General features: G+C 41.7%; 1 protein-coding gene across 9 annotated transcripts in view; it reads left to right on the top strand.

Annotated features, from left to right (window-relative positions):
• Positions 1-289: 289 nt before the first annotated feature.
• The window catches only part of ACBD5 (acyl-CoA binding domain containing 5), a 47,249-nt gene continuing 21,392 nt past the window's right edge, over positions 290-26,146 (top strand). Inside the window, exons 1-9 of one of the 9 annotated variants that reach the window (XM_066387571.1) lie at positions 290-479; positions 1,732-1,897; positions 5,952-6,072; positions 9,201-9,273; positions 12,574-12,688; positions 12,791-12,823; positions 17,364-17,498; positions 19,150-19,353; positions 21,055-21,161. In XM_066387571.1, the coding sequence (XP_066243668.1) occupies positions 1,822-1,897; positions 5,952-6,072; positions 9,201-9,273; positions 12,574-12,688; positions 12,791-12,823; positions 17,364-17,498; positions 19,150-19,353; positions 21,055-21,161 (864 nt within the window). In that variant the 5' untranslated portion in view covers positions 290-479; positions 1,732-1,821. The other 8 variants (XM_066387568.1, XM_066387569.1, XM_066387566.1 and 5 more) reach the window with 8 other exon arrangements.

The following is a 26,146-nucleotide window of genomic DNA, read 5'->3' as shown; positions in this document are numbered from 1 at the left end:
GAGTCTCAATTTCCTAATTCGTAAACACCCTACACGGTTTTGTAACATCTGCCTGGCAGACACCTGGCATTAAGTAAGCCATAGGCTTTATTACCTGACGGCACTCTGCTTTCTTGCACATAAACTCAAAGTTAGGAGCAAGAAATTAGGTCCCAACTTTCTTCATCAAGTCCATCCAATCACACCAGGACACCTCCGATGACACCACTGCGTGTCTGTTTGGCTGAAGGGAATGAGGTATTCTGGATTTGCATTAAGTGCCGCGCGGTAGCAAGGAGGGATATCAGCCGCCACAGCTCCAGCGCCTGGGGAACCGAGAAGCTCAAACGGAGGAGGTGACAGAAACACCGGCCGCGGCCTGGAGGAGGTGTCCGGAAGCGCCAAGTCCGAGAGACTACATTTCCCACAAGTCCTCGGGGGCGGGGCGAGGGGCGGGCGTCAGGGACATTACCGGACAGGCCTTGCCGGGTAATACCGAGGTAAATCCCGGCACTACGGCTTCGAGGGAAAAGGAATTTATCGTCTGTTCCTAAATTTGTACTAGTAATCCTCCTAACCCGTGCCGAACTGACAAAAACGACCAGCGACTTGAGGATTTCTGGGCCTCAGCCCCCCCCCCCAACTTGGGGGGACTGATATGGGTCTTCCTACAGGCCTTAGGGCGCTGGGCGTCGTGCTGGAAAGGTGAAAGCCCAGGGTACCCCTTTCCAGGGTTGGCGATCCGTACAGGTTCCTCGCCTGCCCTCCCCCACGTCCTGTCGTCCCGGCAGTGCTCGGCTCCCGCGCGGCTCGATGTTACAGGTGGCGCTGGGAGCGGGCAGAAGGGAAGCTTCCCTTCTGCCCGCTCCTTCCTTAGGTTGTTGCGTGGACGTCCTTGTCTCGGGTGGGTAAAGTGTCGAAGATTTGCTACGACACATCTCCCTCCAGCTTAAGCATTAAGGCTTAACCCTTTCATCTACCCTTTGCGGTGTTGTAAGGATTGGGAAGGCGACCGAGGTCGCAGAGCTTAAATGGCAGAGTTTAAGGTTCGCAACCAGCCGCTCCCGATCTAACGCCCTGTGCTTACTACGCCCCCATCACCTTTCTCTAACCTAAGAGGGCCGGCGCTGACGACCAGTCTTTCGAGGGGGGCAGGGTGCCGACTCGCGCGGCTTTAAAGTGCGCGGCAACCCGCGGCCCATGTGCGCTGCTCTGGTTTGGACACACCGGTCCGGTCTGTTCCAAAAATGAGCACCGGGCCCTCCGGCGACCCATCTTGCTTCTCTTCTTTTTCACCTTCTCGGGCCCCTCCCCGGAGACCAACAGACAGCGTGTGTCGTCATTGCGGCCGCCTGGCGGGTGGGTGGAGTTTGCCGCGAAGCCGCGGCGCCGGCGACAGCGAGTGGGTCCTCGGGGAGCTCTGGGGCGGGGCTGTGGGGAGGACGCCGAGGGACAGAGACCCCGTCAGGATGGGGGGTGTGGCTGCTCCGCCAGGGTCCTGTGGGTGGGACGACGGCTCCGCGACCACCGCCGGCCGGAGCCCCTCCGCCCTGTGCTAGAGATGCTCTTCCTCTCGGTGAGTTCTGCCTTCGCGGACCAGCCTCTCGGCTTGGTCACGCCCCCGGGAGGAGGAAGGAGCCGGGCGCCCGCGGTCAGTGTGGCCTGGATAGGGCAGGAGAGCTGACCCGCTGCGCTCCTGGGCCTCCTCCTCCCTTTGGGCATGTTGATCCGCGGCTGCGCCCCGTGTTCTAGTTTCATGCAGGCTCCTGGGAAAGCTGGTGCTGCTGCTGCCTGATTCCAGCCGACAGACCTTGGGATCCGGGCTGGCGCAGGCGACTAGAGATGGCAGACACGAGATCGGTGCATGAGACCAGGTTTGAGGCAGCAGTGAAGGTGATCCAGAGTTTGCCGAAAAATGGTACGTGCACTGGGGCGTCCGCTGAAGAAACCTCAGGCAGAGGCCTGAGGCCCCGGGTTATGAACCCCGCTTCCTTAATCTTTCTGCTTCTAGTCTTACTTATTTAACCTGCTTCTTTTCTGCGTTTAAAAGGACTGTAAATAAAGGGGGGGGGGGTGTCAAATGTGAATTCTCTGCCGCTCTTTCACGCCTGAGACAAATATATATATTTTATCTAGATTTTAAGTACTTTTTTATATTGTTGCTGAAAACAAAAGTCTTATTACTTATGACTGCGGATTTGGGTTTGTGAAGAAACAACTGGCGTGGGAATGCCTGGTGCCGTATACTCACAAAATCCGCTATTTAAGCCTTTTGAAAACTTTTGATATGAAGGGAGAGAAGTTAAGAAATAACTACATTCATTTGTAAAACGGCTTATTTTAATAAGTATGTGTATTTACTACTTTTATTTCGATTGTACTACTTTCTTTTTTACACTGATATTGGACCTGAGAGAAAAGTCATTCGAGTTGTTTTTTTTGTATTTAATGTGTCATTTCTCTGGCTACTTTGAAGATTTCTCTCTTTACCCTTGATTTTCTGCAATTTTACTAGGATGTGTCTAGGTGTGATTTTCTTCATATATATCCTCTTTGGGGTTTGCAATATTGCATGAATTTATAGTATTATGCCTTTGACCGCTGTTAGGAAGTTTAAGTCCATTTGAATATTTTTTTCTGTGGAGAGTTAGGAAAGGGAGACATATTTTTCACTTCACATTTTCCTGCAATATATGAAAAAATAAACCTGTATTTTAAATGATACTTTTAAGTACTATTACTGTGCCAGAGTGTAATATTTACTGAATATAATGTTAATGTATAACTACAGTATTTAATATCATGTTCTCCATTTTTATTAATCATAATTTGTCTGCATACTGAATATTCAACACTATTCAGTAAAAATCAAGTGCAGATTTAAAAAGTTTGAAAACAAATATACAAAAAATAGTATTCTTTTTTATAATCTCAAACATCGAATGGGGGATTGAAAGATTAGAGTGAGAGAATAATATGTAAAGAAATATAGGAGTTTATTTAGGTATTGATTTTTTTAAATGCCCAATTGAGAGGATTTATAGAAGCCATGATTAACAGAGTTTTGAGTAAATTGTACCTTTATTCTTTCTCCTAAACTACTTTTTTTTTAAAGAGGAAGGGAAAGAGAGAAAGAAACATCAGTTTGTTGTTCCACTTATTTATGCATTCCTTAGTTGATTCTTGCATGTGCCCTGACCCAGAATGGAACCTGCAACCTTGGCATATGGGGTCAATGCTCTAAACAACGAAGCTACCCCGCAGGGCTAAGATACATGTTTTTTATATAGTTTTGAAAATTGATAAAGCTAGAATTGATGTCTTTAATGTACTACCTTTGTTGATATTAGATATCACTTATTATTTTTGTTTTTTCTGTTTTATTTTTTATTTGCATAGTAATTATTAAGAAACCCATGTAAATAAAAATAAAGTTTCTATCATATATTATATACTATTTGGAAAGTATTGCAAAATTAAGATACCCTGCCAGATGGCACCTGTGTTGGACAATATTCAGAATACTGTTATCCCCTGAAAGTAATTTATATTAATTGAGGCAGAAGTATTGTTATAATGAATAATGCATTATTAAAAGTTTTTATATTACTTTTAAGTTGTTTGGTCTGCCCTGGATTGTTTTTGTACTTTTCTGAAGCTGGAAACGGGGAGAGACAGACAGACTCCCGCATGCGCCCGACCGGGATCCATCCGGCACGCCCACCAGGGGGCGATGCTCTGCCCATCTGGGGCGTTGCTCTGCGGATATCAGAGCCATTCTATCGCCTGAGGCAGAGGCCACAGAGCCATCCTCAGCGCCTGGGCAAACTTTGCTCCAATGGAGCCTCGGCTGCGGGAGGGGAAGAGATAGACAGGGAGGAAGGAGAGGGGGAGGGGTGGAGAGGCAGATTGGCGCCTCTCCTGTGTGCCCTGGCCGGGAATCGAACCCGGGACTCCTGCACGCCAGGCCGACGCTCTACCACTGAGCCAACCGGCCAGGGCCCAGGCTCCGTTGGAGCAAAGATGGCCCAGGCGCTGGGGATGGCTCCTTGGCCTCTGCCCCAGGTGCTGGAGTGGCTCTGGTCACGACAGAGAGATGCCCCAGAGGGGCAGAGCATCGCCCCCTGGTGGGCAGAGCGTCACCCCTTGGTGGGCGTGCCGGGTAGATCCCGCTCGGGCGCATGCGGGAGTCTGTCTGTCTCTCCCCGTTTCCAGCTTCAGAAAAATACAAAAAAAAAAAAAAAAAAAAGTAAGATCTTATAGTTTTGTTTTTTTTTTAATTGATTTTAGAGAGGGAGGAAGGGGGAGAGAAAGTAAGACAGAAACATGGCCCTGACCAGGAATCGATCTGGCAACCTCTGTGCTTTGGGAGAAAGCTCTAACCAACCGTGCGATCTGGCCAGTGCAATCTTATAGTTTTTTGTTCCTTTTTGCTCAATCTGTATTTAAGGCCTAAGGTTATAATGAGTCCTGTAGAATCTATGTTTAGTATTCCCTTGGCCTCTAGAAATTTAAATTCTTGAATAATATTTTAAACACATATATCAAATTTATCATGTATTACACCTTGAAGACAGATTATCCTTTAATCCAGTGTTTTATAGAATACAGTCAATGTTATCAGTTTTTGCTGTAACTTATGCCACATTATCCACCTTAATTTAACCAATAAACTTTTGAATTTTATTTAATTAATATCTTTATGATATTGTAAGATGGGGCTATTGATGTTTTAAATTTAGGTTTGTGTTACTTCAATAGATAACCATTTTAACTGTAGTTTTTTTAATTTTTTCACTCTGTTATATAAAGAAGAACTATATCATTGAAATAGTATATCTAATAGATACTCCTAAAATAAGCATATGTTATGTACATAATTATTATTGTGACTTTGGAATTAATTATTCACTTTTGGCCAAACCTGAAACACCAGCTCTCATCTTGTCTGTGTTGTAATTTTTATGTTTATATACTAGTAGCTTTTGATTACTACATGTTATCTGTTTATTATGTAATCTATACAGTTAAAAAATCTATACAGTTACAGATTTTTTATTTTTATAAGTTTTAGTATAAAAATAATACACACTGGAAGTAAATATTTTAAAACCATAAACTGGTGAAAAAGAAAATAAAAATAATCTGTATCCCTATTATCCAGAGAGATCCTCTTTTAACTATTTGATGTGTTTTCTTCTACTATACTTTTTTATGTATATGAATACTTGTTTTGTCCTGGCCAGATACCTCGATTGGTTAGAGCATTGTCTGGAAACACAAAAGTTGTCGGTTCCATCCCTGGTCAGGGCACATACAGAAACAGGTTGATGTTCCTGTCACTCTTTCCTTCTCTCCCTTCCTCTCTTTCTAAAATCAATAAAATAAAATAAACATTAAAAAAAATGACACCACCCTCTAATTACCATCTTCATGTGTCTCAAAATGCTGCTCTTGAAAAATAAACTTTTTTTGCAAAAATGGACTGTACTTAGCCCTGGCCGGTTGGCTCAGTGGTAGAGCGTTGGCCTGGCGTGCGGAAGTCCCGGGTTCGATTCCCGGCCAGGGCACACAGGAGAAGCGCCCATCTGCTTCTCCACCCCTCTCCCTCTCCTTCCTCTCTGTCTCTCTCTTCCCCTCCCGCAGCCGAGGCTCCATTGGAGCAAAGATGGCCCAGGCGCTGGGGATGGCTCCTTGGCCTCTGCCCCAGGCATTAGAGTGGCTCTGGTCGCGACAGAGCGACGCCCCAAGATGGGCAGAGCATCGCCCCCCTGGTGGGCATGCCGGGTGGATCCCGGTCGGCGCACAAGGGAGTCTGTCTGACTGCCTCCCCGTTTCTAACTTCGGAAAAATACAAAAAACAAACAAAAAAACAAAAAAATCACAATTTGTATAGATAAGCAATATTGGAAGCCTTAGATTATCATTTGTATTCTCCCAAGTAATCTTTATTTAATGTGTGTTCCCAATAGGTTCATTCCAGCCAACGAATGAAATGATGCTCAAGTTCTATAGCTTTTATAAGCAGGCAACTGAAGGACCCTGTAAACTCTCAAGACCTGGATTCTGGGATCCTATTGGAAGATATAAATGGTAATTTTATATAAAGAGCTATAAAGGAAGTTTTACTTTAATTTGGTTATTTATGTGGTTATATATTATCCTGTGCATAAAGTATTCCAGATACAGGATACAATTTCATCCTCCATGTGTTCTTAACACAATTTCACACAAGTAGGAAACCCCTGGGGAAGAGAAGAAAACAATAAAACCAAAAAGGGTAGGTTCATCAGAGATAATAAAGCATTTTCAGTTAGTCTTTCCTTTTATGGAGTTTTATCTTTTTATTATGCTAAGAGCCACTCCCAAACAAGGTTATAGAAACAAACTCTCTTGCCTCTTTGACCTGACATGAAAATGTCTTTTGTTTGTCAAGTGACATTGTTTGCTTTGAGGCTTTCAGATAAATAGTAACTAGGAACAGGACTCAGGTACTGTAATACTAACATTTTATCTAAACCGCCATGCCTGTCCCACTATACTTGAATAAAAGTTTGATTTTTAATATGCTTAAAAAAATCATAAAATATCCAGAGATGTCTGTGACATTTTTTTCAGTTGACTAACTTGATGTGGTTTTTTTTCTTTTTTTAAATCTAAGTTTTTATTGCTGTTTCTTTGTTTGTTTGTTTTTTTATTAATTTTTTATTTTATTTTATTCACTTTAGAGAGGAGAGAGAGAGGGAGAGAGAGAGAAATAGAGAGAGAGAGGGAGAGAGAGACAGGGGGGAAGAGCTGGAAGCATCAACTCCCATATGTGCCTTGACCAGGCAAGCCCAGGGTTTCGAACCGGCGACCTCAGCATTTCCAGGTCGATGCTTTATCCACTGCGCCACCACAGGTCAGGCTAACCTTTGATGTTTTAAACACTCTTGAGGACTTTACAAATGTCTAACAAATAATTTAACTAGACTGTTTGTTATGAATAGAGTATGCTAATTGCTGAAGCCTGTCTTAAGAGCCACACCCACACATTTTTTTCCTCTTTTTTTTTTTTTTTTTTTTTGTATTTTTCTGAAGTTGGAAATGGGGAGGCAGTCAGACAGACTCCCTTGTGCACCGACCAGGATCCACCTGGCATGCCCACCAGGGGGCGATGCTCTGCCCATCTGGGGCATGACTCTGTTGCAATCAGAGCCATTCTAGTGCCTGAGGCAGAGGCCACAGAGCCATCCTCAGAGCCTGGGCCATCTTTTGCTCCAATGGAGCCTTGGCTGCGGGAGGGGAAGAGAGAGACAGAGGAAGGAGAGGGGGAGGGGTGTAGAAGCAGATGGGCGCTTCTCCTGTGTGCCCTGGTCGAAAATCGAACCTGGGACTCCTGCACGCCAGGCCGATGCTCTATCACTGAGCCAACTGGCCAGGGCCTAGGTGTACAATTTTATAATACATCATCTGTGCTTTGCTTTGTGTGCTTACTACCCCAAGTAACTCGCCCTCCATTTAGATAACTAAATTTCTTCTCCCTGAATTGAAAGTCATTAAACTCCCTTTAGGAGTTTTAAATTCTCTACTCTCCTCTAAGAGCTTTATGAATAGTCATAAAATAATAGGTTAAGTATAATGGCAACATGTTATTTAATCTGTTTCAAGAAAATCGATATATGTACTATTTTCCTTCAGAATTGACCTTTGGTGAAGTTAAACTGCTTCTGGAAAAATATATTTAAAAAGAGGTTTTCATTTGAGGCAAAAGTTTTAAAGGATAATTCTCATTATCTAGGAGTTTAAAATTTTCCTGTCCCTCATATTTTTTTTTTTAGAAGAAAACCATTCCTGTATTTCAAATGTGTAAGTTAGTCTATTATTTAAATTAATGGGCACTTTTAACCAAAACTGCTGTTTGTTTAAATTATGGCAGTTCATATAGAGGTTTCTAAAATATTTGTCATTATAATGATATAAAAGCTTTTAAAGAGTTCTTAGCAAATACTTAAAGCAGACTATAGTCTATATAATATAGTATGTATAATCTGTAGTCTATAGAAGGGTTGCATACATATTAATTCAAAATATTATTTAATTTGCCAGTTTATTCACTGTGATATTTTTCTTTAAGATGGTGCATTTAAAGAGATCCGTTGGAAATATAATACAGCTTTATATAGAGCTCATTTTATTTATTTATTTATTTTTTAAATTTTTCTTAAGTTGGAAAGGAGAGGGGGAGGGGTGGAGAAGCAGATGGGTGCTTCTCCTGTGTGCCCTGGCCGGGAATCGAACCCGGGACTCCTGCATGCCAGGCCGACGCTCTACCGCTGAGTCAACCAGCCAGGGCTATTTATTTTTTTATTTTTTCATTTTTCCTAAGCTGGAAACGGGGAGGCAGTCAGACAGACTCCCGCATGCACCTGACCGGGATCCACCCGGCATGCCCACCAGGGGGCGATGTTGTGCCCCTCTGGGGCGTCACTCTGTTGCAACCAGAGCCATTCTAGCGCCTGAGGCAGAGGCCACAGAGCCATCCCCAGTACCAGGGCCATCTTTGCTCCAATGGAGCCTCACTGCGGGAGGGGAAGAGAGCGACAGAGAGGAAGGAGAGTGGGAGGGGTGGAGAAGCAGATGGGTACTTCTCCTGTGTGCCCTGGCCGGGAATCGAACCCGGGACCCCTGCATGCCAGGCCAACGCTCTACCACTGAGCCAACCGGACAGGGCCAGGTGTTTTATTTTTTTTATTTTTATTTTATTTTATTTATTCATTTTCAGAGAGGAGAGAGAGAGAGAGAGAGAGAGAGAAAAGGAGAGAGAGGAGAGAGAGAAGGGCGGAGGATCTGGAAGCATCAACTCCCATATGTGCCTTGACCAGGCAAGCCCAGGGTTTTGAACCGGCGACCTCAGCATTTCCAGGTCAATGCTTCATCCACTGCGCCACCACAGGTCAGGCAGGGCCAGGTGTTTTAAATTGGTAGTTACAAAACAGTCATGGGAATGTGGAGTACAGCATAAGGAATATAGTCAGTAATACTGTAATAATTATGTATAGTGTCAGATGGGTACTAGATTTACAGGGGTGATCACTTTGTAAGTTATATAAATGTTTAATCATTGCGTTGTACACATAAAACTAATATAATGTACATCAATGTAATTGAAAAATTAAAAAATTATTTAAAAAAGAAAATGAGGTGTCTTTTTGTTGTTATGTGTATATTTTCATTTTTAGGGATGCTTGGAGTTCATTGGGTGATATGACCAAAGAGGAAGCCATGATTGCGTATGTAGAAGAAATGAAAAAGGTAGGGAAAAGAATTCATAGAAGAAAATAAAGATATTCAGAGCCATTCATAATTTAATTTTGTTATTAGGCTAATTAGCTGCTTTGTTTTAATGAAGAAGGAGATTATAATTTGTTAGAAGACTCTAGATTATTGAAATTATTAAGGCTTTATCTGTCTCATCAAAGTTCATCTTAAGGTGAGTGTTTTTCTTAATGCTATATCACATGGAGGTGACATGATATTTTGGTATTTTGTTTTATTTTTTCTCTTTCCTATATTTCTGTATAGTTTACTTTTTCAGAAAGTATGTAAATATGAATATTTCAAAATATTGATGCCCTTACTTAAGAGTCTGAGAAGTACCTGGATTGTCTTGAAAACATTTATGCTATGGGATTTTTTATGTAGGAGAAAGAGTTAACAGAACTGTGCAACAGTATTCTTATACACCTTTTGACTCATGAATTGAGATATTATCATCACTATTTCTCACAAGCATTTTTTGTCAATACAGAGATCCTTTAGAAGCAGAATAAGGATGCTTTCAGTTTCTTTAATCTACTTTTGGAAACCACTAAAAAGTGCATTTCTGGTTAACTAGCTCTTTTAAGTCTGTTCAAAGCATTGTTTAGAGGAGCAAATGTATGAAGAAATCATGGATTTTAAAGCTGAATTTAGTAATTTTTTATAAAGGACCATTTTTATCTTGGAGATGGATTAGGAGGTGTGAAATCTAGGTCTGTTTATAACCTTAAGTATTAACTTTGAACATAAAATCTGTAAAAGAGAATAGTTTTTTGCCAGATGGTTTTACAGTATTAATCTGTGTAATAATTTCTAGTTGGGAGATTCAGACTAGTGTTTTTGTTTTGTTTTAATCACATCTACAATATTCGATACTGTGCCCTTTGTTACATTTTCACAATTTGTTTTAGTGGACTTTGTTTATAACAGAGGGCAGAGTTGAGTTGTTTTGGCTGTTAACTATGTCAGTAACACAACAACAAAGGAGCCTTTCAAAAGCACAGAAAGAGAATCGAAAGCGTTTTTGGTTTGATAACCAGTGCTTTTTTTTTACTTTATATTACATATTGTTTTTAGGACTCTCCTCACTAATGTAAAGCTGAATTGATCCATGAAGTAAAATATACTAATTTTTCCTGTTGAATTATATTAATACATGTTGTAGCCACAGTTTAAAGTAGGAGGGGTGGGAAACATTGTGTACTCTTCCTTTTTTTTGCAAAAAAAGATTAAAACTATACTGCTGCCTTTTCGCTGTCTTAAAATGCTTCCACCATGCCTGTAGGTTTCTGTAACTACTTCTCTCATTAAAAGAATATACTATTTTTACTGAGACTTTAACATTTTCATTTTGTACTATGAATACAATAATGTTTATAAGAAACTTTTAGAGTTAAATCTAAAAATATTAAGATATGCATAGATTGAAAATTTGATTAATATCTCAGTATTCAGAGTTTAGCTTTTTGGACATCAGTAGATAAAATCACATGCTTCCAAATTATCATGTGGGATGCATTATTCCAAAGATTTCATAACTGAATTTGGGTCTTTTCTAATGTCAATAATTTCCTATCTGAAGTAATCATTGAATTACGTTCTTAAATGTAGTTCACAAATCACTGTACTATATTGTTCTTTAGAATTACTCTTTTATTATAAATCTCATTCTGTGCCTTTGCATTCAAGGTTCTAAGAAATCTTAATATTTTAATTATATATTATAATAGATAATGTTTTATAATGAGTTGCTTTTTAAAATTTATAAACTATTTAGTGAAATATTACTGAAAAAGTTGCTAGGATAAAAAATTCTTTTAAAATAATTTAATAGGCCTGACCTGTGGTGGCACAGTGGATAAAGCGTCGACCTGGAAATGCTGAGGTCACTGGTTCGAAACCCTGGGCTTGCCTGGTCAAGGCACATATGGGAGTTGATGCTTCCAGCTCCTCCCCCCTGTCTCTCTGTCTCTCTTTCTCTCCCTCTCTCTCTCCTCTCTAAAGTGAATAAATAAAATAAAAATAAAAAAAAATAATTTAATAGGCCTGACCAGGCGGTGGTGCAGTGGATAGAGCATCAAACTGGGATGCGGAGGACCCAGGTTCAAGACCCCGAGGTCGCCAGCTTGAGCGCGGCGCTCATCTGGTTTGAGCAAGGCTCACCAGCTTGGACCCAAGGTCGCTGGCTTGAGCAATGGGTTACTCAGTCTGCTGAAGGCCCGCAGTCAAGGCACATATGAGAAAGCAATCAATGAACAACTAAGGTGTCGCAGCGAAAAACTGATGATTGATGCTTCTCATCTCTCTCTGTTCCTGTCTGTCTGTCCCTGTCTGTCCCTCTCTCTGACTCTCTCTCTGTCCCTGTAAAAAAAAAAAAAAAAAGTTAATATAATTTAATAGTATTTTAGCTTTGAGGGAATAGAGCAACTCATTTGGTTTGGGGGAAATTATCCATGTTTCTATACATAGTTTATTTTGATTATTAATCAGAAAGAAATATAAGATTCTGTTTTCTGTTTAGTTTTACGCACTATCTTATGGGTATTTCCAAAAAATTATCCAGTATTTGAATAATGTGCATTATCTGTTGAGTTTAAAGGGAGATCAGTGTACAATAACCCCCCATTAACCGCATGGTATATATTGCAAGACCCCAGTCGATGCCTGAAACCACAGATAGTACTGAAATCTGTATACACTGTGTTTTTTTTCCCCCTATACATATATGTATTTTTTCACTTAAAGGAAGAACTTTACGGCTTGCTTCTTACTGGTATATTTCATTGCCATCCATCACCAATTGATGGGTACTTATTTTATGCCTTTACAGTTAATATACCTTGTTCTTTAAATTTGAAGATTCTATATTGGCCCATAGTTATAAAGCTGTCTGAAAGGGGTTATTGTTTCCTCCTTTATTTTTGTGCCCTTTTAGCAGCAATACCATAGTGGTAAAGAACAAGCATAATTTTATACTAACCCTACAGTTTTCTGTTTTAGTTAACAGTAGTTTTTAATGCACTATTTATAGATTATTATATAAAATTTTGAGTGAAATTTATGTGAAACAGTAGTCAAAATAACACTTTTAAATCTCTAATATACTTGAAACTTTTCTTGAAGTTCATATTTGTTCAGTGTGTGATGAATATAGATACTTTGGGAGTCTAAAAATGAACCTCATCTTACTCGTCTCAAAATATCAGTACATAAATTGTAAATGTTATATTATTTGATAGTAATGTAGATCAGATTAATAGTTTGTGATTTCACATTTGTTTCTTTTGATTACAGATTCTTGAAACGATGCCAATGACTGAGAAAGTTGAAGAATTGCTACATGTCATAGGTCCATTTTACGAAATTGTAGAGGACAAGAAAAGTGGCAGAAGTTCTGATTTAACTTCAGGTTGGACTATTTTACTTCATTTTAACTCAGCAACTGATAATGATGCATACATTAATATTTATTTCTAATTTTTTTTTACTAAATTTTTTTTACACATGCTAGTCCGGCTGGAGAAAATCTCTAAATACTTAGAAGGTAGGAATAATAAAACCCATGTAAAATTTTGTTTATAATGTACATACCAAAGAATTCTGCACAAATTTTATAACTTTTTTTAAAGATTTTATTTATTGATTTTAGGGGGAGGGTGGGGGAGAACAAGAAGTAGTTGCTTCACTTTAGCTGTTCATTGGTTGCTTGTTGTTTGTGCCTTGATGGCGCAAGCCCAGGGTTTCGAACCAGTAACCTCAGCATTCCAGGTCGATGCTCTATCCACTGTGCCACCATAGGCCAGGCCAATTTATATAACATAAACTTGTTACTCGGGAGTTTTCAGTCCAAAGCAAATATATTGCATATTGTTTCAAAATATTATAAACCAGCCTGACCAGGCAGTGGCACAGTGAATACAGCGTCGGACTGGTATGTGGAGGACCCAGGTTCGAGACCCCAAGGTCACCAGCTTGAGCACGGGCTCATCTGATTTGAGCAAAAGCTCACCAGCTTGGACCCAAGGTCGCTGGCTTGAGCAAGGGGTTACTCGGTCTGCTGAAGGCATGCGGTCAAGGCACATATGAGAAAGCAATCAATGAACAACTAAGGTCTCGCAACAAAAAATTGATGATTGATGCTTCTCATCTGTCTTTGTTCCTGTCTGTCTGTCTCTGTCTATCCCTCTCTCTGACTCTCTGTCCCTGTAAAAAAATATATATATAAACCCTTCAGTTTTAACTCATAAGTTATTGAAAAATGATAGGTGGTTCACTTAGTGTGTATAAAATTATAACAATTCATAGTTTTATTTCAAGAGATTATATTTTCTATTTTGCTTTATGAAATTTATTAGCAATGCCATGGCTGAAATGATTTTCTAGCTAATTTTAAAGTGCTGTGTTTACAGTGTAGTTTAATTAGCAAGTTAAAACAAGACATCAGTGAACTCACTTAGCTTGGGCTTTCTTTTTAAATTTTTTTTGTGTCTGTATTCTCTGTAAAGAATGAAAGGTGTATCTTTTACATACTAGCAGGAGTTGAGTAATGTGCATATTTGCTGGTATTAATTTTAAACATTTGCTCTTTAAATTTTTTTAGAATGTAGAGTGGAATGAGTCATTTTAAATGAAAACTATATATGTTTTAACATATATGGTATCTCTGTTTACAAGGCATCTTTTACTAATTGATGGAAATTACGGTGTTTCAGATCAGTAACCATCCTGTCTTGTCCTAAGGCCTGCAGTTTGTGTCTGCCATAGCTGATAGTACTTGATTACTAGGCGTAATTCTGTACCATACCTTCTATATTTGATTTTCCTAGAGGAGTCCAGTAGTAAAAAAGAATCTTCTTGTTTATGCTTATTCAATTCAGAAAGAATATTAAGTATTTCCTCTATATGAAACATGTTTTTAGGATGCAGATGGGCATAAATCTGGACCTGCTTTAATAGTGTTCAGACTACTGGCCAGAGGAAGATGTTTAAACAACTAATGATAAAAACAAGGAGGAGTTGAAAATAATAATAATAATGATAAAGGGCCTGACCAGGTGGTGGCGCAGTGGATAGAGCGTCGGACTGGGATGCAGAGGACCCAGGTTCAAGACCCTGAGGTCACCAGCTTGAGCGTGGGCTCATCTGGTTTGAGCAAAAGCTCACCAGCTTGGACCCAAGGTCACTGGCTCGAGCAAGGGGTTACTTGGTTTGCTGAAGGCATGCGATCAAGGCACATATGACAAAGCAATCAGTGAACAACTAAGGTCTCGCAGTGAAAAACTGATGATTGATGCTTCTCATCTCTCTCCGTTCCTGTCTGTCTGTCCCTGTCTATCCCTCTCTCTGACTCTCTCTCTGTCCCTGTAAAAAATAAATAAATAAAAAATAAAAAAAATAATAAAGGTTCAGGTTCAGGTCCACAGTTCCTTAACTAGAATTTAAAAATTCAAAAAGCTTGATAAACCATAATTGGTTATATTTTTTTTCATAACTTATTTGGCAGCTAAACTTCTCCTGACATGAAGTAATTGAGGGGCAAACCATGACCTAAAATAACATGAAGCTATTTTAAATTATTTATTTATTTATTATTTATTCATTTTTGTGGCACAGAGAGAGAGGCAGAGAGAGGGACAGATATGGACAAACAGACAGGAAGGGAGAGAAATGAGAAGCATCAACAGCTTGTTGTGACTCCCTAGTTGTTCATTGATTGCTTTCTCATATGTGCCTTAATAGGGGTGGTGGTGATGGGGGCTACAGCAGAGCAAGTGACTCCTTGCTCAAGCCAGCAACCTTGGGCTTCAAGCCAGTGACCTTTGGGCTCAAGTCAGTGACCCTGCACTCAAGCTGGTGAGCCCACGCTCAATGAAGTTTGTGACCTTGGGGTTTCGAACCTGGGTCCTCTGCGTCCCAGTTCGATGTTCTTATCCACTGTGCCACTATCTGGTCAGGCTATTTTAAGTCTTTATCCCGTCCAGTGTATCTATTTATATGTTTTGTTTTGTTTTTCTTTTTGTTTTGGTTTTTTTTTTGTATTTTTCCGAAGCTGGAAATGGGGAGAGACAGTCAGACAGACTCCCGCATGCGCCCAACCGGGATCCACCCGGCATGCCCACTAGGGGCGACGCTCTGCCCACCAGGGGGCGATGCTCTGCCCCTCTGGGGCGTCGCTCCGTCGCGACCAGAGCCACTCCAGCGCCTGGGGCAGAGGCCAAGGAGCCATCCCCAGTGTCCGGGCCATCCTTGCCCCAATGGAGCCTCGGCTGCGGGAGGGGAAGAGAGAGACAGAGAGGAAGGAGGGGGGGTGGAGAAGCAAATGGGCACCTCTCCTATGTGCCCTGGCCGGGAATCGAACCCGGGTCCCCCGCACGCCAGGCCAACGCCCCACCACTGAGCCAACCAGCCAGGGCCCTATTTATATGTTTTGCTGAAAAAGAATCTTTATTTTAGTGAGAGGTACCTAGACTCTGTTGGTATTACCTAATATATGGTATATATAGTGTATGACTTCAGCAAAATAATTCAGATAGGATTTTGAATCCTATCTGAATCCAAGGTTGCTAAGGGACATGAACCAGTACCATTCTAATGTACATTTAGATTGTTTCCTCTTCTGATCTTCAAAGTGCTGCTGAAATTGACCATGTACAGATGTCAATTTGCCTGTGTGGAAGTATATCATAAGAAATAATATTAAAAATTTAATTGCTGGATCAAAGGATATGGGTGTTTGTAGTTTTGTAAGATATTATATTGCAAGACAGTTTGCAATGTTGACTTTTTTTTTAAACAAAGCATTTTGTTCAAAATAGCCACTTAGGCTTGATAGAAAAGTTATATTTTCACATGGGCTTTTTCAGTATATACATATGTGGTAAGTTTTGAAAAATCAGGAAGTAAGAACCATCCAGCTCTGTTCCTTTTCAAGGTTGTTTTGAGTATTCTTGGTCCCTTGAGTTAACCAGAATGTACTTCCCTGTATTTCAAAATGAGGTCCAATAACCAACAACATCGGTATCACATAGGAGCTTTATGGAAATGCACAATCTTCGATCAGCCCACACTTAACTGATTCAGAGTCTGCTCTTTAACTAGATCTCAGGTGATTACTATGCATATTAATGTTTGAGAAGCTCTGATGTGTTTACTCTCCAGGTATGACTTTGGACAATAGGACAATTTGCCTTTTTAATGATTAGTTGCATTAACAGATACTTTAAAAAACTGGTATATAACAACATAATAAATTGTGCAAAAGAAAAAAATTGTACATCTGAAGCCCTAAATATAATAAAAGGAAAATAATTTTTTTTTTTTTTCTGAAGCTGGAAACGGGGAGAGACAGTCAGACAGACTCCCGCATGCGCCCAACCGGGATCCACCCGGCACGCCCACCAGGGTTGATGCTCTGCCCACCAGGGGGCGATGCTCTGCCCCTCCAGGGCGTCGCTCTGTTGCAACCAGAGCCACTCTAGCGCCTGGGGCAGAGGCCAAGGAGCCATCCCCAGCGCCCGGGCCATCTTTGCTCCAATGGAGCCTCGGCTGCGGGAGGGGAAGAGAGAGACAGAGAGGAAGGAGAGGGGGAGGGGTGGAGAAGCAGATGGGCGCTTCTCCTGTGTGCCCTGGCCGGGAATCGAACCTGGGACCCCTGCACGCCAGGCCGACGCTCTACCACTGAGCCAACTGGCCAGGGCCAGGAAAATAATTTTTAATGTCCAACTATAATATTAATATGATTGCTGTTAGGACCACAAATAAATATTTGTGCTTTCAGTATTACAGCATATAGCAGCTGTCTCTTCATTACCGTGTATAAAGATCATTCATCTTTAACTTTACTATTTTGATATTAACTTAAAAATAATTTATCCTCTGCCTTGTTCAGAAAGGTTTGAAGATTGCTTTATCATTGTTATAAACTGATAATTGAAGGAATTTATGTAATATATATATTTATAGTAAAAAAAAGCTATAATTATATATCAGAATATGTTTATTTCAAAATTATTATGTTATTTGCAGAGCACAGCATTATTGTATGTTATATCATTAGAGATTAAATGATCATTTTCATATTTTAGAGCTTGGTAATGTTCTAACTTCTCCTCCAAATGCTAAAACTGTTAATGGTAAAGCTGAAAGCGGTGATAGTGGAGCCGAGTCTGAGGAAGAAGAGGCCATGGAAGAAGTGAAAGGAGCAGAACAAAGTGATAATGGTAATCTTTGAGTGATGGGCTAATAAGTTTGCATTAAATAAGATAAAAGGATATGAGAGGCTTGGGCTGATTTGGCATTGTATGGGAGTGGTAGGGTGTGGGCTGTTGACCCTGTCACCAGGTTTTTTGTAGACAGAATAGATGTCTATTGAAGGCCAACAAGAATAGCCACTCTTGCCTGACCAGGCGGTGGCGCAGTAGGTAGAGCATCAGCCTGGGATGCAGAGGACCTAGGTTTGAAGTCCTGAGTTCACTGGCTTGAGCATGAGCTCATCTGGCTTGAGCACGAGGCTCACTGCTTGAGCGCGGGGTCGCTAACTTGAGTGTGGGATCATAAACATGATCCCATGGTCACTGGCTTGAGTCCAAAGGCTGCTAGCTTGAGCTCAAGGTCGCTGGCTTGAGCAAGGAGTCACTCACTCTCACTGTAGCTCCCCGGTCAAGGCACATATGAGAAAGCAATCAATGAACAACTAAGGAGCCACAATGAAGAATTGATGCTTCTCATCTCTCTCCCTTCCTGTCTATCCCTATCTATCCCTCTCTCTGTCTCTCTTGGAAAAAAAAAAAAAAGAAAGAAAAAAGAATAGCCACTCTTCCAAATGTAATGCCTGAAATGGTGCAATAGAAATATATTCGTTTTATGTAGTTTCCAAAAGGAATATGTATATGTTACCAAGGATAAGAATATGTATATCTTCTCAAGAAGAGAATGGGAACAGGCAGAACTTTTGACAAAGAGGGAACATTAGAATTGTGGGGCCATGCATTAGAGGGTCCTTGTTAGTAAGAATACCAGAGATTCTTTTTTTTTTATTTTTATTCATTTTAGAAAGGAGAGAGAGGGGGAGAGAGAGAAAGGAGAGAGAGAAGGGGGAGAGGAGCAGGAAGCATCAACTCCCATATGTGCCTTTCCCAGGCAAGCCCAGGGTTTTGAACCGGCAACCTCAGCATTTCTAGGTCAATGCTTTATCCACTGCGCCACCACAGGTCAGGCCAGTACCGGAGATTCTTGAGAAGATGGTTTTAGAGGGGGAGACAGGCAGATACTGAGACAAACTGCACAACTTAATTTTGCTTTCATGTTCTATTAAGGTATGACAGGTAACACCTTCTTGGAAGGATCTTTTTATTGGGTATCTGTACTCTTGTACTGCTGGGTCTCAGAAATGTTTGTGCTTGATAGAGTGTGAAGACCTTGAGAGATTATCTCTTAAAGAAAGTTCTAGAAAACTCACAGGGAACTGAAACAGTTTTGAAACCAACACAGTTTCTGTGAGTTCTCAGCATATAAAATACCTCTTTTCTGGGAGCGCCCCATCTCTCTGATCCAAGTAGAAATCCCTTCAAAGGGATTATGGTAAGTTGAAGAAATGACTACTTTTTTTATATTGATTTTTTAGAAAGAGAGGAAGGAGGAGAGAGAGAGATAAATATCGATTTCTTGTTCCACTTATTTATGCATCAGTTGATTGATTTCTGTATGTGTCCTGACCAGGGATCAAACCCACAACCTTGGGCAATTGGGAGGATGCTCTAACCACCTGAGCTACCTAGCCAGGCCAAAAACTGACTACTTGATATTAGACCGTAGTATACAGAAGTTGACCTAATGTGGACTTTTATGAATCTCTCTATTTTCACATGAAAGATAAGAAAATGATGAAGAAATCTGCAGAGCATAAGAATGTGGAAATAATTGTCACTAATGGCTATGATAAAGACAACTTTGTTCAGGATGTGCAGAATGATCTCCATGCCAGCTCTTCCCTGAGTGGCAGAAGCACTGAAGAAGTAAAACCTGTAGATCAAAACTTGGAGCAAACTGGAAAAACTGCTGTCTGCACTCACCAAGGTATTCTTCTGTAATAATTATTTGTTCAGCCTCTTTCCTATGACCAAGGTATTCTTTTAATAAATTTCAGGATATTGCCCTGGCCGGATAGCTCGGTTGGTAGAGCACCATCCCAATGCACAGAGGTTGCCATTTCAATCCCCAGTCAGGGCACATACAAGAGCAGATTGATATTCCTGTCTCTTCAACCCCACCCCCCATCCCTGCCTCTAAAATCAATAAATAAAAAAAATAATAATTTCAGGATATTAACAGCAATTTAGAATTTAAAATGTCGGCCCTGGCTAGTTAGTTTAGTGGTAGAATGTTGGCTGGGCGTGTGGAAGTCTGGGTTCGATTGCTGGTCAGGGCACATAGGAGAAGTGACCATCTGCTTCTCCATCACTCTCCCTTTACTCTCTCTCTCTTTTCCTCCTGCATCTGTGGCTCAAATGGTTCGAGCAACTTGGCCCTCGGTGCTGAGGATGGCTCTATGGCCTCACCTCAGGTGCTAAGATAGCTGGGTTGTCGAGCAATGGAGCAGCAGCCCCAGATGGGCAGAGCATTCCCTCATCAGGGCCTTGCCAGGTGGATCTTGGTCGGGGTGCATGCAGGAGCCTGTCTGCCTCCCCATCTGTCACATAAATTTAAAAAAAAATAGGGCCCTGGCCGGTTGGCTCAGTGGTAGAGCGTCAGCCTGGCGTGCAGGAGTCCCGGGTTCGATTCCCGGCCAGGGCACACAGGAGAGGGGCCCATTTGCTTCTCCACCCCTCCCCCTCTCCTTCCTCTCTGTCTCTCTCTTCCCCTCCCGCAGCTGAAGCTCCATTGGAGCAAAAGATGGCCCGGGCGCTGGGGATGGTTCCTTGGCCTCTGCCCCAGGCGCTAGAGTGGCTCTTGTCGCGACAGAGCGATGCCCCAGATGGGCAGAGCATTGCCCCCTGGTGGGCATGCCGGGTGGATCCCGGTTAGGCACATGTGGGAGTCTGTCTGACTGCCTCCCCATTTCCAGCTTCAGAAAAGTACCAAAAAAAAAAAAAAAATAAGAGTTTAAAAATCTCTTATTCAATAGTATCTAAGGGTTAATTAATAATATAGGGGTTTATACTATCTTTGAAAGGCAGTGAATTAGCCAGGGTTTTTATATTTTTATTGAGATTTTGAAATTGCTTTTATATGACATTTTGAAAATTTTATTCCTGATATTTCTTTTAACTTAAACTTCTGATTATATGACACCTTTGTTCTCCAATCAGCAACATAAACTCTTTTATGAAAAGAGCTTCTTTTGTAGCTTAGGGCTCTAGGGACAAGCCTATAATATATATATATATATGGTGAATTATTCACATTATTACAATTCTCCCAAGAAACCAAGAAATATAATTGCTAAGTGTTACAACCAAACTTGCAATAGTTGCACCCAAATTTAGACTTTGTAGCTGCTATTCAATTTTCTTTTACAAGGTTTCTGAGTTCTGTAAGGTTTGATCTGAACAGTGTCTTTGTATAATTCTGTGATAAAATACTTTGATATCTTTTAGGCTAAAAATTATCAACTAAATTTAAAGTTTTTATAAGAAGAAAAAACATGTGGCTTGGTAAATCAAACTTGTCTCCCAGTCTGAAAATAACATAGAGCTAATAAAATTTGAAAACAGAATAAATGCATTCTTTATTCAGTTAGAGAATAATTATTCTACCTGGGCATTTATTCATATTTAGATATAAATGATGATCATGTTGAAGATGTTTCAGGAATTCAGCATTTGACAAGTGATTCAGACAGTGAAGTTTACTGTGATTCCATGGAGCAACTTGGACAAGAAGAGGTAAAAATGATGTGTTTTTTTCCAAACTATAGAGAAAGTTTATTTAGAAAGTGACAGAGGTAGGAGAAATGAGCTTTAGGAAACAGGTTACAATGGCAAAAGAAGGGAAGCTTCAGAGAAAGAGAACAATGGCTTGTGGGGGGGGGGAGGGGGAGAAGGGGAAGGGCACAGGCTTGCGCTCCTAGGAGGGACAGCAAGACATTTTTAAAAACAGATCTTGTTTATTTATTTTAGAGAGAGGGGAGAGAGAAAAAAGCCGGGGCTCGGGGGTAGGGTGGACAGTATGTGCCTTAAGCAGGCAAGCCCGGGTTCTCAGCATTGCAGTTGACGCTCCATCCACTGGTCAGATGAACATGACATTTTTTAACCGGTAAGTTTTTCAAAGTGGTATATCAGAATTTGATGCACAACTTCTATTAATAGCAGATGTAAATGCTGCTATTTGAAAACAGGGAGTTAAAAGTTTAAATATTTGCATTACATTATCTTTTGTGAATTAGGAAGTATATTAAATCCTGAATATTCAAAAATTTTTAAATATTATAATTTACAGTATTTATAAATATTCTGAGAGAGATGGGATTGGGAGGCAGAAGATAAACTCTATTTTGAAACATTGACTAATATTTAAGAAAATTGAATAATTTTCAAACAAATCTGTTCTTCACATTGACTTGAATATGTTGAACTGAAATTTTGAGTTGAAATACTTTTCAAATTTTAGTTAAGATTCAGTATTGGAAGCTAACATTTGAAAACAATTATTAAAGGACATGAATTACTTTATCTCTTTGAAAACTTTTTCTGATAATGATTAGGGCAGTTCTGACAGCTTTATGAATGTTGGTGGTTCTGAATCCTTCCCCTGCTACTTCCCTGCACACCATTCAGTGTGTCTTACAGAAAATTATTTCTCTTTTGCCTTCTTCAAGTAATGTTTTAACTTTCTCTCTTTGTGTTTCTCTTTTTTTTTTAAACTTTTGTAACGGAACTAAATTTACCTCTTAGCTTTCTCAAGTTTAAAAACACGTGAACAAAATACATGACCAGCATAGAATACTAGTAAGAAGTCCAGACTTAGAATGAGTGAAAATTAGAAAAAAAAAGAAAAGTGATAAAAATCCAGATTTCCTTCTTTGTTTTTTTAAAAATTTGGGGAAGTTTGGTGAAAAAGGACTGGATGAGATTAATCTTAGTAAATATCTGGCTATTAGACTCTAGGTTTGCTCCTATTTTCTCTGTAAATCAGTTGATGGACTAAAATCCTTCATGGGGTTCTGTCTAATCTGGCTCCTACTCTAGCCTTTTTGGCCTCTGTTCACACCACTCTCCTGTTTGGGCTTTGCTCATACCCACCTTGGCCTTCTCTCTGTTCCTCTAACACAGGGGTCGGGAACCTATGGCTCTTGAGGCAGATGTGGCTCTTTTGATGGCTGCAGCTGGCTCACAGACAAATCTTTAAAAAAAAAAAAAAAAATAATGTGCCTGACCAGGCGGCGGCACAGTGGATAGAGCATCGGACTGGGATGCAGAGGACCCAGGTTCGAGGCCCCGAGGTTGCCAGCTTGAGTGCGGGCTCATCTGGCTTGAGCAAACAGCTCACCAGCTTGGACCCAAGGTCGCTGGCTCGAGCAAGGGGTTACTCGGTCTGCTGAAGGCCCACGGTCAAGGCACATACGAGAAAGCAATCAATGAACAACTAAGGTGTCCCAACGAAAAACTAATGATTGATGCTTCTCATCTCTCTCTGTTCCTGTCTGTCTGTCCCTATCTATCCCTCTCTCTGATTCTCTCTCTGTCCCTCTAAAAAAATATATAATAATAATAATGTTAAAAATATAAAACATTCTCATGTATTATAATCCATTCATTTCCTATTGCTTATGTTCATGGTTGGGGGTGGCTGGAGCCAATCACAGCTGTCCTCTGGGACAACACCAAATTTTTATTGGATAATGCGTAATGTACACAGGTCGTTGTATGGCTCTCACGAAATTACATTTTAAAATATGTGGTGTTGGCCCTGGCCGGTTGGCTCAGCGGTAGAGCGTCGGCCTGGCGAGCGGGGGACCCGGGTTCGATTCCTGGCCAGGGCACATAGGAGAAGCGCCCATTTGTTTCTCCACCCCCACCCTCTCCTTCCTCTCTGTCTCTCTCTTCCCCTCCCGCAGCCAAGGCTCCATTGGGGCAGGGATGGCCCGGGCGCTGGGGATGGCTCCTAGGCCTCTGCCCCAGGCGCTAGAGTGGCTCTGGTTGTGGCAGAGCAATGCCCCGGAGGGGCAGAGCATCGCCCCCTGGTGGGGAGAGCGTCGCCCCTGGTGGGCGTGCCGGGTGGATCCTGGTCGGGCGCATGCGGGAGTCTGTCTGACTGTCTCTCCCTGTTTCCAGCTTCAGAAAAATACAAAAAAACAAACAAAAAAACCCCCATAAAATATGTGGTGTTCACGGCTCTCTCAGCCAAAGAGGTTCCCGACCCCTGCTCTAACATGTCGAGTCCTTTCTACTTTTTTCCTTCAGCACCAACATGTTCGCATTCATTTTGCTGGGATGTAATTCACCTCATTCCGCTATACTCTGAGTTAAGTCCTGAACATCCTTTAACCGTTAACTCAGATGTCCCTTCCTGCAGAAAACCTTAGATAAGATACAGCTCCAGGCCCTGGCCGGTTGGCTCAGTGGTAGAGCGTTGGCCTGGCATGCAGAAGTCCCGGGTTCGATTCCCAGCCAGGGCACACAGGAGAAGCGCCCATCTGCTTCTCCACCCCTCCCCCTCTCCTTCCTCTCTGTCTCTCTCTTCCCCTCCCGCAGCCGAGGCTCCACTGGAGCAAAGATGGCTGGGCGCTGGGGATGGCTCCTTGGCCTCTGCCTCAGGCGCTAGAGTGGCTCTGGTTGCAACAGAGCATCGCCCCCTAGTGGGCAGAGCGTTGCCCCCTGGTGGGCGTGCCGGGTGGATCCCAGTTGGGTGCATGCGGGAGTCTGTCTGACTGTCTCTCCCCGTTTCCAGCTTCAGAAAAATAAAGAAAAAAAAAAGATACAGCTCCACCACATCACCCATCCTCACCAAGTCTAGGTTAATTATAGGTTGTTACCCACAAATTTTCCTAGTTGGGTTTTTTTTTTAAAGATTTTTATTATTGACTTTTAGCGAGAGAATGTGGGGGACAGAGGGGGGCAAGAAGCATCAACTCGTAATTGCTTCACTTTAGTTGTACATTGATTATTTCTCATATGTACCTTGACTGGGCAAACCCAGGATTTTCAACTGGTGACCTCAGCGATCTAAGTCCACTCTCTTTCCACTGCGCCACTACAGGTCAGGCACTAGTTGGGTTCTTTTAAAAAATATATTGCCGCCTGACTTGTGGTGGTGCAGTGGATAACGCGTCGACCTGGAAATGCTGAGGTCGCCGGTTCGAACCCCTGGGCTTTCCTGGTCAAGGCACATATGGGAGTTGATGCTTCCAGCTCCTCCCCCCTTCTCTCTCTCTGTCTCTCTCTTCCTCTCTCTCTCCTCTCTAAAAAAATGAATAAAGAAAAAAAGAAAAAAATATATATATTGCCTGAGCCTGACCAGGCGGTGGCTCAGTGGATAGAGCGTTGGACTGGGATGCAGAAGACCCAGGTTCAAGACCCCAAGGTCACCAGCTTGAGCGCGGGCTCATCTGGTTTGAGCAAAAGCTCACAGCTTGAGCCCAAGGTCGCTGGCTTGATCAAGGGGTTACTGGGTCTGCTGAAGGCCCGCGGTCAAGGCACATATGAGAAAGCAATCAATGAACAACTAAGGTGTTGCAACGCGCAATAAAAAACTAATGATTGATGCTTCTCATCTCTCTGTTCCTGTCTGTCCCTGTCTATCCCTCTCTCTGACTCTATCTCTCTAAAAAAAAAAAATATTGCCTGAAAGGAAAAAAAAAAAAAAAAAAAAAAAAAAATATATATATATATATATATATATTGCCTGGCCTGTGGTGGCGCAGTGGATACAGCACCAACCTGGAATGCTGAGGTCACAGATTTGGAACCTTGGGCTTGTCTGGATAAGGCACATATAACAAGTAATAGAATAAGCAACTTCTTCTTGTATCCCCCTCCTCTCTCTGTAAAATCAACAAATAAAATCTTTAATATATATATATATTATATATATTTAATCTCTATGATCAGTTTTGGAGTCCTTGAGAATCTAGGTGTTTTTCCAAGTTCTTTTTGTGGACAACTAACGCCACATTTATTGTTTGTCACTTATGATTAAACATTTTCCTTTACTTGTTAATTTTCCACTTATAAAAGTACTTTAAAAAACATAACTGCCTGACCAGGCAGTGGCACAGTGGATAGATCGTCGGACTGGGATGCAGAGGACCCAGGTTCGAGACCCCGAGGTCGCCAGCTTGAGCGCGGGCTCATCTGGCTTGAGCAAAAAGCTCACCAGCTTGGACCCAAGGTTACAGGCTTGAGCAAGGGGTTGCTTGGTCTGCTGAAGGCCCGCGGTCAAGGCACATATGAGAAAGCAATCAATGAACAACTAAGGTGTTGCAACGAGAAACTGATGATTGATGTTTCTCATCTCTCTCCATTCCTGTCTGTGTAGCCCTTTTTCTGACTCTCTCTCTCTGCCCCTGTAAATATAAATAAATTAATTTAAAAAAATGTAATATTGGAATTTTATTTTCAGGATTTACTTTTTTTTTTTTTTTGTATTTTTCTGAAGCTGGAAACAGGGAGAGACAGACAGACTCCCGCATGCGCCCGACCGGGATCCACCTGGCACGCCCACCAGGGGCAACGCTCTGCCCACCAGGGGGCGATGCTCTGCAGCGACCAGAGCCACTCTAGCGCCTGGGGCAGAGGCCAAGGAGACATCCCCAGCGCCCGGGCCATCTTTGCTCCAATGGAGCCTTGGCTGTGGGAGGGGAAGAGAGAGACAGAGAGGAAGGAAGTGTGGGGGTGGAGAAGCAAATGGGCGCTTCTCCTATGTGCCCTGG

This window comes from Saccopteryx leptura, chromosome 5, assembly GCF_036850995.1.
Source record: "Saccopteryx leptura isolate mSacLep1 chromosome 5, mSacLep1_pri_phased_curated, whole genome shotgun sequence".
In the NCBI taxonomy this organism is placed as follows: Eukaryota; Metazoa; Chordata; class Mammalia; order Chiroptera; family Emballonuridae; genus Saccopteryx; species Saccopteryx leptura.
The sequence above is the reverse complement of the archived record's forward strand: the minus strand, read 5'-3'. Positions and strand labels throughout refer to the sequence as shown.